Genomic DNA, 17756 nt, shown 5'->3' on the forward strand with positions numbered 1-17756 from the left:
GTCTTTAAAAAAATGCCTAGTGAACTGATGAGCACATGCTGAGTATTCCAAGTGACAGACATCATCACTGAAACACTGAGAATATCTACTCCAGTACACATTCAACTCAACAGCCGGCTTTGAGGATCTCAAGAGTGGCAAATGTCCGTTGAGCAGGAAATGACTTCTGGAACCCAGGCTCAGTTGATCCATGCTCATTAGCAAAACTATCAGGAACTCACTCAATCACAGGCCAGAGCAATTTAAACTTTATTCCAAGAGCACTCTGGGGGTCCACTGTCCCTTCTAGGGTAGTCCTCAGTTCTCAGGATGCGGTCTCCCATGCCAACACGGCGGTCCTATGGTGGTGGGACACAAGGATGAGCAAAGGGGTTGGGGATGGTAAAATGCTAACAGCACAAAAAGCTGGACCCCTGCAGACTCCAGGCAGACTTTCCCTCCCCACAGTACTTTAGAACAACCGCAGCCACTCTGTTGCTGCGCTAGGGGCAAAGCTGATGGATTTGTATTTAAAAGCAACAAAAAGTGTCACAACAAATGAGATTTAATGAATCCTCTCAGCTGTCACTGACTGATGAGTTCTTGCCATTATGGTTTATCTCTTGGCAAGGACCCAGATGGGACTATTTCTCAGCTAACAGGTGGCCTGTTTATTATTCCATAGGTTTGCGAGGAATCACAGACATTTTGAGGAAGAATGGAATAATAAAAACTTTTTTAAAGCAATAGAGAATCAACACTCAGTGCATAAGCGGATAACCATCCAACCAGCCCATACTTCACCTATGTTATTCATTATGTGTGTAAAAAAAGCAGCATGAGCCATTAATGTGAACTGGAGAGTTCTCTTACTCCACAACACAGCCTCACTTCTATATAGTAAACCTGTAGGCAGCTTTTATGCCACTCATACCCATGTGGTTGCGTTATCCCAGTCTTTTGTTTAAAGAACATAGCAAACAGGCAAGTTCTGTCTCCAAATTCAACTTGTACCAGGACTTCGATGCTACAATTTGCTGCTTGTAACGTGTCCTATGCAACAAATGTGGCATTACAATTTCAGAAGTCCTTCTGTAACACACAGATGTATTGTATGACATAAAAAGGTTGGCAATTAGTATTATAAACCAACAGGGAGATGAATCATCATCTTCAATGGTATTTACTGGCATCTATGATGACCACTTTACAATGGTTAATTTTAAAGGGTCAACTTGACAGGGTGATAAGGTGCCCAGATATTTGGTTAAACAGTCTTCTGGGTGTGTCTTAAGGGTATTTCTGGAGGAGAGCAACATCTGAATTGGTAGACTGAGTAAAGCAGACTGCCTTTGCCATTGTGGGTGGGCCTCATTCAATCTGTCGAAGGCCTGACCAGAACAAAAGGTAGAGTGGGAGGGAATTTGCTCTCTCTGCCTGCCTGCTTGTCTTCCAGCCAGGATACTAGTCTTCTTCTGCCTTTGGATTCATTTCAAACTGGAACTTGCACCACTGGCTCTACTGGTTCTCAGGCCTTCAAAATTGGGCTGGAGCTTGCTTTCTTGCAGCCTTCTCACTACAGATCATGGGACTTCTCAGCCTTCATTATCACATTAGCCAACTCCTTAGAATAAATTTCTTTATCTATATACATACATATAATTTTAACATATACATGCACATATACACACATTCTATTGGTTGTATTTCTCTGGAATATTCTAGTATACCAATGTACAGAGGTACGAATTAACAACTGCAATATGCGGAATCTGTATCTTTTCTCCATTCCTGCCTTTCTCAGCTCAAGGAATGCTCTGTGAGTGCCAAGAGTTTTTTTAAAAGCCCTGGGAACAGAAAAAAGGGGGCAATCATGGGAGAGGCTAGCTTTCAGGGACTTAAGAGTAGACAAAGGAGTGCTAGGAAGGGGCCATGAGAGTGAGCCCTTAAGAAACTGAGTTTGACCAACACTTGTAATTTTATATCCAATTTGCAAACACTTAAAATGTATAGTTTGCTTAGCCTCAATGGCACAAGTGTTTCTTTTGTTTGATTTTCTACTACATTTCTAATGAACTGAAGATATTATCTCAAAGTTAAAGTTTTGTGAAATCATAATCTTGCCTTAGACTTGATATAATTTGACTTCAGCTATAGCTGGATGAAAATTCACAAAATAAGAGAGACTCGAAGAAAAAGCACCAAGTAGCAACTAAATGCTACCTACACAAAAACTCACAAATTCAGAGCTATTCTGGATAAATATAGTGTCTTCTGAGATAGATGAAACCATTCAAACACATTATTTTACTGATCCTCACTTGGTGCAAAACACCATTTGGATATAAGAAATCAGAAGAAAATATCTAGGCCTTAGAGTGTTAAAAAATAAAAATAAAAAAGAAAGAAAAGAAAAGAAAAGAAAAGAAAAGAAAAGAAAAGAAAAGAAAAGAAAAGAAAGAAAAGAAAAGAAAAGAAAAAGACAGAAAAACAAACAACAGGCCCAAAGCAAAGTCACCTGCCCTGACTACTACAAACCAAAACTTCATGGCAGTTTCAGCCTCTCCTGGGAGCCTGACCTTTATCCAGATGACCTGGAAGTTCCCAATCAACACTAGTGAGGGTAATCTGCATAAGAGACCCTCACCTTCCTCATAAAGAAATGAGACCTTGCCTGAAACTATTCACTCTCTGCTAGAAAATGTCCCTTTTCACCCCTTCTCTCTATTAAAGCCTACCATTTTGTACAGCATCTTGGAGCGCCTTTCTACTTGCTAGATGGGAGGCTGCCTGATTCATGAATCTTTAAATAAAGCCAGTCTGATCTTCAAATTTACTCAGCCGAATTTCTTTTAACAACTCCTAATCTCATATTCCTGGGCTCAGTGCCTCTGCACTGTTGTTAGTGTGTTTAGTTTTGACCAGAGGTTCATTAAAGAATCCAAGGAAAACTCTAAGGAGAAAACAAAAACCCCAGAGGTCTGAAGGCTGACAAAACACCATAAACAACCCCAGTGTAGCTCATACAGAGAACAAACCTCCAGCAAGAAGAGATATGGGAGGTGGAAAGAGAGAAAGTAAAAGAAGGGGGACACAGCCTCTGTGGCTTCTACCTGCCATATTTGCCTGGCTAGTCCCCAGGGCTTGAAGTATCAGCTGCAGCTCCCTGACGGCTGTTGCTGCCTCTTCTCCGCAGGACATGTCAGGCTCCAGCACCACTTCCAGAAGGCCAACTCCTACCAAAGACAAGGCAGAGTTACCTGACGGCAGGTCTCCAATATGACTGGCAGATACATTAGGCTGAAGCCTCAGGAAAATCCTGAGTCACTGATGGCCTCTCAACATGGGCTCCAGCCTTTGAATGGTTTCTCCTCCCCATCACGTTTTCATTGTTAACTTTGGTTCTTTCAACATCTGCTTGAGATATCAGCTACTGAGTCTGTGACTAGGTGGCTACAATGTTCACACTTTGGGGGTAGGTCATTAGCAAACCCAAGGGTGATCACAGTCCAGTCAGCTGTGCCAATACCAACGCTGATATTTGATCGAGATCTGTCATACTCTTGGGCCTGTTTCCTCAACTGGTTTGGGAAAACTCTAGAGGGGAAGTGAGGTGGCCAGAGGGACAGGAAGAGAAAATGTCTGAGCCTACCTGCCCTGTTCAAATCAATGAGTGTCTGAGACCGCAGCTCATCATGGAGGCTTTTGCCACTGTCTTGCTCCAGCTGGATCTGCTTGATCCTCGCGGTCCTGGTGATCACCTGACTCCGCTTCTTCCCCACACAGACACTGTACTCCAAGCTCCCATTCACAGCAATCGGGAGTCTCTGTTGGGTAATTTGGTAGCCTGCCTGCAAACAACATGCGGTACACAGTCACTAGGCCATAAACATAAGCTGAAATCCAGTTCATTATTTCTTTTTATGTCACGAAACTATAGACTTACTTAAAAATACAACACAACAAAAGAGAAAGGGAAAAAGCAGAGGAAAATTAGTTTATGCAGGGGCGCCATAATTTAGCCTGGCCTCTTCTGGCTTTTCCCACCCTCTCCCTTACCTTCCCTGAACCTCCCCCACCCCCAGTAATGATGCAATAAACAACACAAATCCCATCTTCCCTACCCAAGTACCATTTTGGGGAATAACAATAATCCCATTGTCAGAGGCCTCTAAGAGAAGAATTTATTGTTTCCACTTAGCTCATTAGCCTAAACCCTGCATCTGATTACTGGGCTCTTGACAGACCCTCCTTATTAGGAAGCGCTGGCTAAGCACTCTGCCATCTACTCTCCGCACTGGCAGACAGCAGTTGCTAGTGCACTGAAGCTTGTTTTGTTCTTGCTCTTGAAGCTAACCAGTCATGCCAGCTGCCCTCCCTGACCCAACAACTTCCCCCGTTTCTCTTACTAGAAAATGCTCTGCCGCTCATTCGCAGCCAACAGAAAACACACAGTACTAAGATACCGATGGATGCTGCTAGGACTCCCTCACCTCCTTCTAAGTAGAAGACGAGTGACTTTTGAATGCCCACAGGCATCAATACCCCGTAAAGAGATGGGAGGTCTATTTGGAGAACTGGATGACACAGAGGGGCAGCCAAAGCAGCCGCAGTGCTTCTGGAGTTCTTTACACCATTTAATCCTCTTCATGACAACCCTGAGAGGGGCATGCGGGCACAGAGGGGGTTAAGTGCCTTGTCCACAGCCACAGGGTTAGTAAGTATCCATGTCAGGATTTGAACACGGATGGTCTGGCTCCAGAGTCTGTGCTCTCAGCCACCAGGCCAGCATTCTTCCAGCTTCCCTTGCATCAGAATCATCTGGCAGGCTGGTCAAAGCAGACTGTGTGGCCCACCCAAAGAGTCTCTGATTCTGTAGATCTGGGGACAGCGCCTGAGATTTACATTTCTAACAAGCTCCCAGGAGATGCGATCCTAGTGGCATGGGGACCACACTTTGAGAACCACCCCGGTTAGGCCAATTCATTCTCTGTGCTGAAACAGCAAGTCTCAATCTGTAAAAATTAAACTCTGAACCAGGCTGCTGAATGAAACACAGGATGCTCAGTTACACTCACATTTGAATAAACTGTTTCTGCAGATAAACAAGAAATACTTTCTTAGTGTAAGTGTGTTCCACGTAATATCTGGCAACACTAACTCTGGTTATCTGAGCCACCTGGGCCAGAGAGAACAGAAAGCCATAGGTAATTAAAACATCTCATATTCATCGCATAATGCTAAGTCTCCTACCTCCACCAAACTGTTTATCATTCTCAAAAGATGGGGGAAAACGCTGCTTCATTCCCTTCATCCTACTAAGGAACAGAATTTGCTAAAGGCTGGCAGCAGAGGGGAAAAATGGTAGCAAGCAATTGGAGACATAACGTTGCGGATGCATTTTTTATTTAATTCTACTTCTGCCCTCACCCACTAAAGACCAGCTCATCCTCATCTTCAGTTCAAGGAGGGTGACGTGAAGCAGTATCATCACTATCCTTTTTCTAGATCTGAAGAAAGGGCACACTTACTCTCAGAGGCTCAGATCAAATGAAATATTATTTTGGGAAACCCACTGGACGTGACAGTTTTGGTTCAGCTCAACATCAAGAAAAACTGGCTCTAGTTCCCACTGGCCTCTCCTAAAGAAGAAATTTTATAATTATAAGGAAAAAGCAGGTTAATATTGGACCTCCTGCACAGCCAATTACTGTTGTTAGTCGAGGCTTCTGGTTCATGTTTCTGCTTACTATTGTCCACTTACTCGCTCCTTGTGAGATGACAGAAATGTCCCTGGAGGGGACAGTCCTATTATTGGTAACTTCAACTTCAAAGAGGGAAGCTATCACTCTGTCTCCAGAGCTACAGTCTGCATTCACTGTTGCATCAGCCACAGAGTTAGATGTGACCTCGCAGGCAATTAGCACCAAACACCACGGCTGGACTGAGCCTGAGAACACTGGCTTCTACTCCCTGTTCAATTATGAGGGAGCCAGCAGAAGCATGAGGCTAAGCAAGGAGTCAGCAATCAGGACAACTGCATCCAATCTAGTAAACATCGGGGGGCACCTGCCTTCATCAGGGCCAGGCAGAGCCACCCGCTGGCAGGGACAGAGCTCCAACTGAAAACATGAGAGGCACAGCCCCCTCCCCCGCACCAACGGCGCCCCCTCCCCAGCTCTGAGAACTCACAGAGGGCAGGCCACAAAGCATACTTACAGGGAGGTCTGCATAGAAGTAGTGCTTCCTGTCAAACAAAGACTTCTTGTTTATGTGGCACTTCAGTGCCAGGCCTGTCATCACCGCCGCTTCTACGCACCTCCTGTTGAGAACCTATGGAAGCACGACACACAGCTCCTCTCAGATCCAGGCTGAACAAATGCTTCTCCCACACACTGACATCCTCCCTGAATCTTCAATTTGGCCCTACAACAGGCGTTATCTCTGGTTCTCTGTGTGGGCAGCTCTGGTTCACAGGCACGCTCTGTCCGTCTGGAAGCGGGAAAACTTTATGGGAAAAAGAGAATGTGTGCAACGGTGGGTCCTACAGGGCGCTCCGCGAACTGCCGCATCGTGATGCCTTCCTCCCAGGCCCTGGCATCAACGTTAACAGGGAGGGACCTGGAAGAGCTCAGCAGAGTGGTTACTACGTGGAATACACTTAACCTCCTTCCCTGTGCGAGCAGGACAAGGAGCTGGTCGAATACAGAAGAGGTCCTGGTTCCTGAGAGGAGGGTGCGAGAGGCAGGCAGCTCACCAGGCCGCCTCAGCGAGGGGGGAAAACGCTCCCACGGAGAAAGGAGGAACTCCCAGGAACTCTGGAAAAAAAATGTTTCTGGAGAAAGGGCCATAGCCATTTCCTCACCGGCTGGGAAGTGTGGCCCGCCTGTCCCCTCGCTTTCAGTCCAGCCTGGTGAACTCGAGAGGGACAGGCCGGGAGGGCCCCGCGCCCCGACCTCCCACAGCCCTGGTCCCTCCGGGCCTGCCGGAGCTGAGGTTCCTTCTGGATCCCACCCTCCCCCGCTTGCAGGAGTGAATGACCAGGAAATGGCTAGCCAGCTTCCCCACCCAAAGGAGGTGAACAACTTTTAGGAACTTTTGGGCTGGGACGTGGAGGTCTAGAAGACGGCGGAAAACTAGAGATAAGGAGAAAGCATTGCATTCTGGAGTCAGGTTCTGCTACGGTATGTACAGCTGCGCCAGTGGAAGCCTCTGTTTGCTCAGCTGAGAAGCACGGATTTAATATCTACCTTGCGGAGCGCATAAAGGAACGGCCAGAACATCTACTCCATAGTAAGAGATTAATAACCAGCTCATTTCCCCCCTCTGCTTCGGGGAAATTTCTGAGGATGCTGTACTTGCTAACGAAACACACTTCTATTCTTTGTTAGAATATCCATGATGGGGGATCCCTGGGTGGCGCAGCGGTTTGGCGCCTGCCTTTGGCCCAGGGCGTGATCCTGGAGACCCGGGATCGAATCCCACGTCGGGCTCCCAGTGCATGGAGCCTGCTTCTCCCTCTGCCTGTGTCACTGCCTCTCTCTCTCTCTCTGTGACTATCATGAATAAATAAATAAAATCTTTAAAAAAAAAAAAAAAAAGAATATCCATGATGTTCTTTAGTATATTTGGTATACTCTTTTTTTTTTTTTTTTTTTTTACATAGGGCTTTCCAAAGCCACCATTTTATTTTAGCCTCTCACCAACACTGTAAGGAAGGAATTTGTATTATTTCTGTATTTCAGGAAAAGAAAAAACTAAGCCCCAGAGATACCAAGAAACTGGCCCAAATCACTGAGCTGGCAAATAGTAAAGTTAGCTCTAAAGTCCACACATACCCTTGCCTAGTGAGTGACAAACAGAATCCCTGTGGTTAGGGACCCGCTCTCCAGGCTGGAATGAGTGTGGCACCCCAACACAGGAATAGCTTGTTGATCAAACACAGATTTTGAAAACAAATCTGTACAACAAAATGTAAGAAGCAAAGAGGCATCTCTCCTTTTTGCAGCATACAACCCCCAGAAGACACCCCAAACAGCAAATCTCCCTCCTGGTAGCATCATCACAGGCCTTCTCTTTAGAAACCCGGCTATAAGATGGAGCCATCTCACAGCTTCTACTTGGACTTCTTCATTCTGGGCCAAGCAATATTGTCAGCTCTGCAGGAACAATGGTTCTCACGAAGACATGTGTGTGTGCGGGTGGGGACGGGGAGGGGGTGAACAGGATGCTCTCATTATTGACGTTTTCACTTGCTCACGTTTGGTGTTTTACTGGGCAGTTGTTACCACAAGACAAACGTAGCCGGCAGAGAATCCTGTCAGCTCCCAGCCTGGCGATTCGGGTCACAGCACACAACAACGCGGAGCTGGGGTCCCAGCCTGGAGCCCTGCCCCTCCTGGGCTCGGCCACAGCGTGCACTTGCTGTAAACTGCCGGTCTTGCTCATCTGTACCAGCTCTGGCTTTAGCACTCCCACTGTTTTTCCAGCCACTGTTTGCTCTCTTGTCCCTGTCTGGTCTGCCCCTCCAGGGGCCAACCTGCTTCCTCCTTCTAGGCGTGAAGAGAACCCAGGTGTGTGTTGCTTATTTCTGCACATGCGTCGCTAACAAACTCCCTGCGCCTGGCCCTGCAAGGGAGTGAGGGGTTGGGAGCGATCATAGACTCCCCCTGTGCCTGTGTGCACAAGAGGACATAGGCACTTAAGAAACCATCAATTTCCGAAGAATAAGAACTAGGAAAACACATAAACATTACAGCGATATTGAATATACTTTAATCTTTTTTTTGATGATTTAGAAGACTTGAAGTACCTCAGGGTCAGAATTATAAGCATCAATCATCACCATGCTATCGTTGCACAGAGGGGCTGGTAAATAGAGAGTGCCAGTTAAAAGAATGCCAAGAAAAAATAATTTATTATGATCTTAGTCAAGCTGCTCATGACAGATGGAGGTCCAGGTCAGCATGTTCTGAGGATGGGATGCAGAATTGGAAAATTCAACTTGGTCTATCTTTATTCTGAAAAACTTTTTAAGTGTCTATAAAGTACTATAAAGTACTAGATGTTAGGGACACAGTCCTAGGTAAATAGGACTCTGTCGCTGGCCTCCATGAATCTGCAGTGGAGACACAAACCCTCCATTGTCTCCGACATCTTTCTCAAATTCACCTTCTATACTAGGAAGATCTTGCTAAAAATGCAAGTCTTACAGCATTCTGTTGCTTAAAATCACTCAGTGGCTCCCAATGCCCAAAGACAAAGGCCAAACTTTTCAAGATCCAGTTCCCACTTCTATCTCCAATTTCATCTCGCATCACCACCACTCCCCCAACATATGGTCCATCTCCTATACAAACCAGGCTGACCTGGGGATTCTCCCCCTTCTCATTCCATTCAAAATCTACTGAGATGTCACCAAACCTGTGAAACTTTCCTTACTGTTCTTCCTGTGTACCCCTCTGATCTTCTACACCCTTCCATTTGTGCTAGTATTAACACTGGACTGAATTTATTTACATATATTTCCAATAGACTAATTTTCAGGAGGATGGGAATTATCTGTTCACCCTTGCATCCCTGAAGCCCAATACAGAACTGAAAAGTAGCAGTGCTCAATTAATGTGCGTTGAACTCAAATGAAGATGGAGGTGACGGATATCAAGGCAAAGTTTCAGAGAGGCAGTGATGTCTCAATCTCCTCTAAGGTGTTACTTGCCACCTGCTAGCCTGCAGACTTGTTTCTGAACATTTCCTAAAGCAAAAACCAATCATTTATGATGTGACCAAAGAGGTAACTTGAAAATTCAAAGACTTATTAATCTGGCCCAAAAAAAGCATGTTCCAGAATTTTCTTTGCAATTAACATAAAGTGACTATAAAGGATCTCAGGGTTAGCCACAACAGCTTTCAGGCAGAAGGAAAGCAATAGATCCCTGGAACTCACAGAGCACATCTTTCTCAACAGAGTCTTAGAGGAGGCTTCACTTTGCCTTCAGGAAATGATCAGCAGTATTTATTGCACAGCAAGTATGCTACGCACAACACATACATCTGCCATTTAACCCTCTCAGTAATCCTAAGGCAGACACTACTACAATCCTCATCTTACAAATAATGAAGGGAATCATAGAGATTAAGGAATTTGCCCAAGGTGACCCATATAATAAGTGGCAGACCCAGGAAGTCAGGCGCCCAGAACTCAGGCTCTCAATTACTACACTCTGCCTTAAATCTTCAAAGAATAAAGTATTTTACTGAAGCTATCAAAACTGCTAACATCTGGCCATAACTCTAGAGTAGCAACTCAGACCAAATTCCACTGTGGATAATAATGTAAGGCAGATATTGTTTCTAACATCTCCTTCACAGTGTCTATCTCTATCTAAGATGTTCAGCTCCTGGAGAGCAAGCACTGTGTGCTCCTCAACTTGTTAAATAATACACAGTCTCTGGCATGTGGAACATTTGATACTGAGTGGACCTAAAAGTTTTCTCCATTAGCAGGGGATGTTTTATTGACAGACTTCTGAAATCCTTAGATGTATAGTACTACTCATAAAATGATTTATAAAATAAACAAAAAGGTTCTTCTATTTAATTACAAGATAAAAGTAGAGGTAGGAGAAATGTGCATCAGACCTCCAAGGACACACTGTGCTCTGATTTGAGAAATTGTCTTTTAGTTTTAAGACTTATTTAGCTTGGGATCCCTGGGTGGCGCAGCGGTTTGGCGCCTGCCTTTGGCCCAGGGCGCGATCCTGGAGACCCGGGATCGAATCCCACATCGGGCTCCCGGTGCATGGAGCCTGCTTCTCCCTCTGCCTGTGTCTCTGCCTCTCTCTCTCTCTCTGTGTGTGTGTGTGTGACTATCATAAATAAATTAAAAAAAAAAAAAAAAAAGACTTATTTAGCTTGACCAAGCAAACATCTCCTAATCTCTGAGTACAACGGACCATCATTTAATGACAACTTCTAACACACACTCCCCTCCTCCAAAAAAAATCATCAAGCTGCACACATTCTGCTTCCTTAGTATATGTTGACTTTCTCCCCTTCCTCTCAATCCTCTGGTTTAATTCAGGCCTCTATTCAAACAGCATCCCCTTCTGCACCTAGCAACCTAGCCAGGTTTCTCTCCCTCCATTCCAGTCCTCTAAGATCTCCTTCACACACCCATTCAAGAGCCACCTTTCTAAAGGGTCTGTCCATGCATCTGCCCATGCTTAAAACCCTTCTTTACTACTTTTCATCACTAAAAGGATAAAGTCCAAGTGTTTGGTGGAGTCTTCTATGACCTTCATGATTTAGCCCCTGACTACCTTTCTGGTTTCCTCTTCTTCCACTGTCCCTAACTCCACAGACCCTCATGCCAACTTGCATTTGACATGCTTTTGTACAAACTGCTGTTTCTGCTGGTAATGACCTTTTTTCTCATCTGCTTGAGCAAGACCTTAGCCCCTGGCAAGGAATGGATGTCCACCACTACTGTGGTCTAGTTATTCCCTCTTCTGCAGCTCCCATGCACTCTGGTAAAGCACTGTCTCCTCAAGCAGAGTGAGCTCCCTGAGGACAGTCAAGTCATTTTATCTTATTCCCCTTTGCCCCACTACCTAAATCCAATACCAAGCTGATTAAACATTAACTGAGGTAATGAATAACTTAACATTCCCTTTATCAACATCCAAAAGACTGTAAGCTATGAAATAAAAGCAAAATTGTTCTATAAAATGTGTATGTCTGGAAAAAGAAACTATTCTTAGTATGTAAAACAGAATGAATTTGATACAAAGACTTTATTATACAGATGACAGGAAGAGTAGAGATGTCACAGAGGACATGTGAGGCATTTACAAGATTTTCAACAGCAGGATGCCACTCCTACCCTTTGTTGGAGGGGTGGGGTAGGAAGAAGCAACGTTACCGGAGCCAGGGCATGGGGCACCCAGAGGACCCTGGAAACATGGTGAACCTTTCTCCTGGGAGCTGGAATCAGGGACAATACCCAGCCACTACCAGACGGGTTGCCAGGAAGGGAAGAGAGAAATTCTTTATGGCTTCTTTCCTCCCACCTCTAGTCTTTCCCCCTGGCCCGGGGCATCAGGAACAAAATCACCTCTGTGATACTTAGTGGAGCAAAGGAATAATAAGGTGTGATACAGGGACATGCAGACCATACTGCACAGAAAATACATGGGTTTTTATATTCACTTCTGTGACTTTTTCTTTTGACAATAGCTAATAAATAAAAAGATGCCACTCTCAAGTCTGTCCAATCAACATAAAATTGAAAATTCTGTGGACTCCTTTTTCATATACTGGGAGCCAAAAATTATGAAATGCTAGCCAAGTTTCTAAGGAACATTTGTGACAACTTGGGTTGGAATGAACTCTAAGTCTACATTAACCATTAGGAAAGGATTTGCTAAGCAAATCAACAGAATGAAGATTACAGAACCTACTGAAGTCAATACAATATTCCCTAGAATGTTCTAGAATTCTACTAATTATCAACAAATTCATTTACTAAAGTCAGCCTCTGAGACCTATACCAGGAATATTTTGTGATGTAGTTCAAATAAATCAAACTGCCTGTCTTTCAAAACAGTCTAGAATTCACATCATTTCTCTCCCCTTCCTCCTTTATTCTTAACTAGTGAGCCCATGGTGCTATGATCCCCAAAGTTAGTCCCATAAGTATCAATACCTCCTTGAAAAATTGAGGCAACATGTACAAGACTCGTGTACTGACTGAAAATCCAGTTTTGGAGCATTAAAACAAAGACCATAAAGCAGTGTTTTATAAAAAGCCCAAATGGCAATTATTCTGTGAAACTAATGCTATCTATGACAAATCTGATGATTAAGATATAGCATTGTAAATGCTTTAATTTATGGAAGGGAAGTAATTAAGATTGATTAAGTAAAAATAAGGCAGTAAAATGGGCCTTTATCTTACTGCTAACCATAAATTTATCTCAAAGCATGAACTCCTTCTAATTCACATTCAAAGAAAAAGTTACTACACAGATAAATTTTCATTATAGTAGAGAAAATTGTTGTCCCATTTCCTCAACCCCACATCCCTTCTTACCACTGAGCTCTTTGATCATCACTCAAAACAAATACATACACTCTTGAGCTACGAAAATTAAACTTGAGAAAACTGGTTAGGTAAGATAATTTTTTAAAGTGAAATTTTAGTATCAAAAGTTACTAGCTTTATGCAGATATTAAATATTTATAGGGATACGTCCACATAAATACATGATCCTTATGCCTAAACATGGACACTGCCTAGGAGAAAGCGAATGCCATATTTTCTCTTTTGTTTATTTTTTTTCTCTTTTGTTTAAATCCCTCTTTCACATTTAATTAACATTTCATATATATATATGTGTGTGTATATATATATATATATATATATATATATATATATTCTCAAATATCCTCTTCCCAGGAAACAATTCTCATTTAAATAAAGGGTATGGTTTGGCAGTTTTCACCATTTTAAGCTCCAAGACTCGTCTTTATTCTTTTGTACCAATTCCACTCCCTAGAACTGGTCAAGATCAAAGGCAAGGATGTTGTGTTGGTCTAAGTGCCCGAAGGCCCACTCTCCTCCGCTGAGATTCCATTATCCTCTTGCCTATTGCCCATGTGGCAAGGTCAGGTGGCTAGGGCCGGTGCCCACAGTCACCACCAGCTTGGACTAGCCCAGACTACCTTGGTCTTTAGAACTGGAGCAATCTTTCTTGCTTTTCTACAGATCACTGGCACACTAAGATCTAACACTGACCTCTGGGTTGTACAAAAAAAGAAGGAAGAGACTTGGCAACTCTAGGCCTATCTCTCACCTAGTTACAAAGTTTTCACATGACACATCCTGGTTTGCTTGGGCTTCACTTTGGAGTTGAAGGCCAGTGGCCCAGCTACTATAGTGTTCATTTGTGAAGTCTCATGCTTGGCTACATTGCCAAATCAGACAAGGCTCAAGAGTGGCTGGCAGCCAGTAAAAAGCAAGATTGGGCGTGCGCATTAACTGGTTTCTGTTTCTCACAGCATTTCCAACACTTATTAATTTGGCATTACTAACTGCAATCAAACTGATCTATGAGAAGACTTTTACTAACTGACAAACTGGGACAAAACTAAGTCAGAAAGACCTGAACCTAAACCCTACTATTACTAGCTGTGTAACCTTGCACAAATTACCTAACCTCTCTCTGTTTCCTTATCTGTTAGAAGAATAGTAATTTTGCAGGATTGTTCTGTGAATTAAATAAAATTACTCAATACATGGTAGATATTTATAAAATACTAGTTTCAGAATGGAAATGTTATTAAATACAAAATGCCCATCTCAATTGACTCTTTTATGGGCAAGTTTTTCTAGGAGGCAAGGGACTCTAATGAGAAAAGGTCTAAACAGCTCCATAGATCCATTAGTCCAGATTTACAATCCAAAGTAAGGAACAACAGCTGCTGAAATTATGTATTATGTCAATATAATATTTCCCCCTTAAATGACAGCCAACACCTTTTGTGATAATTAGTGTGTTATCTCCAATGCAATGGAGATCATATTTCTTAATGCCTCAGGAAGCTTATATTACTTCATTTTCTATTTTATGGTGAAACAAAATTTTCCTGGATAACATTGTATGCTTGCCTGTGGCTGGAAAAAGCTCCCATTCTCAAATGAAAGGAACTACCTTCTAACAAGTTGTATACTTATAAATCAATTAAAAGAGCCAATTTTTACCCTCATCTCACTGATGTCCACCACACATTTGTGACTTCCTGTCTTCTACGACAGTAGATATGTCTGAAATGCAAAGACATTCTGTGGAGAAGAGATGTATGAAGGCATGAAGCAGATATAGGAATCATATTTTTTTAAGTCATTGTTCCTTTCCAACAAAACTTTGAGATGGGACCACAATCTTTAATGGAGAAAGTTCTCCCCCACTCACTTGAACTCTGAAATTTGTTTTTCTCTTGTTTATAACTTTTAAAATATATATTTTAATATCAAAAAGGCTAAAACATACAAATCCATTCATTTTAGATTGCCCTCATACAGAAACTTCCAAGTCTTTTCTAATCTTAAAATTTACTCACAAGATTCTTTTTTTTTTTTTTCCATTGAGGCATTTTATTTGCATGTATGAATTACATCCCTAGAAAAAGAATCCCAGGATTTTCCCTCCTGTGTGTTTTCGTCTTGCTTCTTCGTGGTCCATGATGCCAGCTGAGGTTGTCAGTACAATGAAACCAAACTGGCGGGATGGGAGCAGGTTATTCTGCCATTTTTCTAGATCTTTCAGTTGTACATCAAATCTGGGGCTGATCACTCCACACTTGTTTAACCTGCCTGTGAGGTTCACAACAATTTTCCCGGCTCTGTGATCATCGATGACTTCAAATTTGTCAATGTAACCATGCTTCATCATCACAGTGAGAAATCAGACAATGACTTTGGAGCATGGCCTGATAAGAACCTGGCGCTTGCCTCTCTTTTCAGCGTTGTTGATGCTCTTGAGAGCATTTGCCAGGACGTTCATGCATACCATTGTGGCAGCTCGGAGAGATGGCAGAAAGAGCTACTCACAAGATTCTATACCTGGAGAAATTCAACGGAATGACAAACTGTTTCCTATTAGTGAAACCTCAAGAGTAATCAGTAATAGGGTAAGAAACATTAATTTCACGAGTGAAAAGCTCTAATGACTCAGAATGAGATCTACTTTCATCTTTGTATAAAAGGTTAGTATCATGTTGAAAGATCTGACTTGCTAAAAATTCAAACAGCTGGCCTGAACCAACCCAACTCTAAGAAATGCTAGTTGGGTATTCACCATTGGTATGAATAGGGGCATCTGGTGGAGCAATGCCTGTGAATATCAAAAGCAAAGTCCTAGAGACACAGGTACCTGCTGTGTTCATCAGTCCCAGGCATGTCCTGAGGAGTGAGCCTTTGGAGGAGTCTATCAGGACACAGATTTTTAGGACAAAAAAATTGTCTTTCGTTTTATGTATCCAATAGGAATGCATCTCAGTAGAGGCTTCACAGCAAGCCATGAAATCATGGAGGTTAACAGATTAAAAAGGAAAAAAGTCACACTTTCATAGAGCAAAACATCCTATTTTCTTAATTATCTTTGCTTCAGGAGTAGATAATAAAAGAACTGGCCTGGACTTAAAAGAAGGGAAGGGAAAAAGGGATGCCTCGGTGGCTCAGTCGGTTAAGCATCTGTTTCTGGCTCAGGCCGTGATCCCAGGGTCCTGGGATACAGCCTCACGTTGGGGCTCCCTGCTTGGCAAGGAACCTGTTCCTCCCTCTCCCTCTGCCACTCCCCTGCTTGTGCTCTCTGGCTCTCTCTCTGTCAAATCAATCAATCAATCTTGAAAAAAAAAAAAAGAAATAAAAAGAAAAGAATGGAAGGCGGGAGGCAAAGGAGAAGGAAAAAGGAAGAAAATGAGGCTAAAGAGCCATAACAAGTAGACACAACATGTGATCTCTGAATGGATTTTGGACAGGGGAGAAGAAAACAAAGGATAATACTGAGACAACTATGGGAGCATGAATATGAACTGTGTCTCAGATGCTAATGCTGTATCAGTGTCAGCTGTCCTTAGTGTGATCGTTTTACAGTGATCCCAGAAGAGAACGTTTTTGTTCCTTGGAGATAGTTGCAGAGATATTTGGGGATGAAGTGCCATGATGTCTGCAACCTACTCGCAAGTGACTCATCCAAAGGAAAAAACAATCTAGGTGCAGGATGGAGGTTCACTGTACATTTTTTTTTTTTGTTTTTACTTTTTCAGAAGTTTGAATTTCTTCAAAATAAAAAGTGTGGAGGCGGGAGAAAGGAGTAGATAATTCTCCTCCCTGAGAGGATGGAGAGATATTATAAGCCGTAAGGGGTGGGGAGAGAGAGCCTGGAGGAGGCAGGAGCTATTTAAACTGATGTTAACTCATAAGCTGTACATGTGTATCAGAAGCCTGTATTCACCAGGGCCGAAAATCAGCTGTAGAAAGAAAACATTCTAGATATTGTATTTTTCTACAACCTTCTTGTGCCTAATTAAGTGAGATGTATCAGGGCCCTGTATAGGTGCTGAAGTATGGTGCAGCCCTCCAGGAATGTGAACAATCTGTTAACAGGGAGTTCTCTACTATCTACATATAAGTATATAAGTCCTGCATATGGGTCACACACATGTAATGGAGAATAAGAAAAGACAACTTGTTCTTTTACCTGATAGGAAAATGATCTTCCCCAATTATATACTTTCTGGTTGAAAATACTTTTAGCTTCCCCCAAACCTGTATGGGTATCTCACTTTCGGTTGATGCTTCCATTCTGTGGCTTTATTGTATAAATCAGACATGAAATTTCTCAATTTATGCATTTCTGAAAAACATCTATGATTGAGAACTTCATCTTAATTAAATGCATGCTATTGTGACATGTGCCACCTTAAGTTATTTCAGTGAGTGTTACACAAATGTTTATCACCCCCCTTTCTTAAAGGCCAACTTTACTGGCCACTAGGAAATGGAAGTATTTATATTTTTAATGATGCAAAGTTAAGAATATGAGTAGCATAATAATACCAAGAAACATTTACAGGCCACTTGAGACTTTATAAAGTGCTTTCATAGACATTAACTTCTCTGTGTTCATAGATGTAGAAATGGAAGAGAAAAAGAAATAAGGCAAATAAGGTCGCTGGCTGGCTATGACAAGTGAATACAGGTTATGAGTGAG

At 42.7% G+C, this 17756-nt stretch overlaps 1 protein-coding gene and 1 pseudogene across 2 annotated transcripts in view; both read right to left on the reverse strand.

The window, feature by feature from the left end:
* GATB (glutamyl-tRNA amidotransferase subunit B) overlaps positions 1-17756 on the reverse strand; it is an 89825-nt gene that overhangs the window by 49345 nt on the left and 22724 nt on the right. The window contains exons 3-5 of one of the 2 annotated variants that reach the window (XM_026016591.2): positions 6199-6312; positions 3632-3830; positions 3093-3215 (exon numbers count right to left, since the gene is read on the reverse strand). In XM_026016591.2, coding sequence (XP_025872376.1) covers positions 3093-3215; positions 3632-3830; positions 6199-6312 — 436 coding nt within the window. The remainder of the gene's footprint in view (positions 1-3092; positions 3216-3631; positions 3831-6198; positions 6313-17756) is intronic. The other variant, XM_072724825.1, reaches the window with a different exon arrangement.
* On the reverse strand, positions 15124-15567 carry LOC112933415 (small ribosomal subunit protein uS8-like; annotated as a pseudogene).

This window comes from Vulpes vulpes, chromosome 10 (assembly GCF_048418805.1).
Source record: "Vulpes vulpes isolate BD-2025 chromosome 10, VulVul3, whole genome shotgun sequence".
Classification (NCBI taxonomy): domain Eukaryota; kingdom Metazoa; phylum Chordata; class Mammalia; order Carnivora; family Canidae; genus Vulpes; species Vulpes vulpes.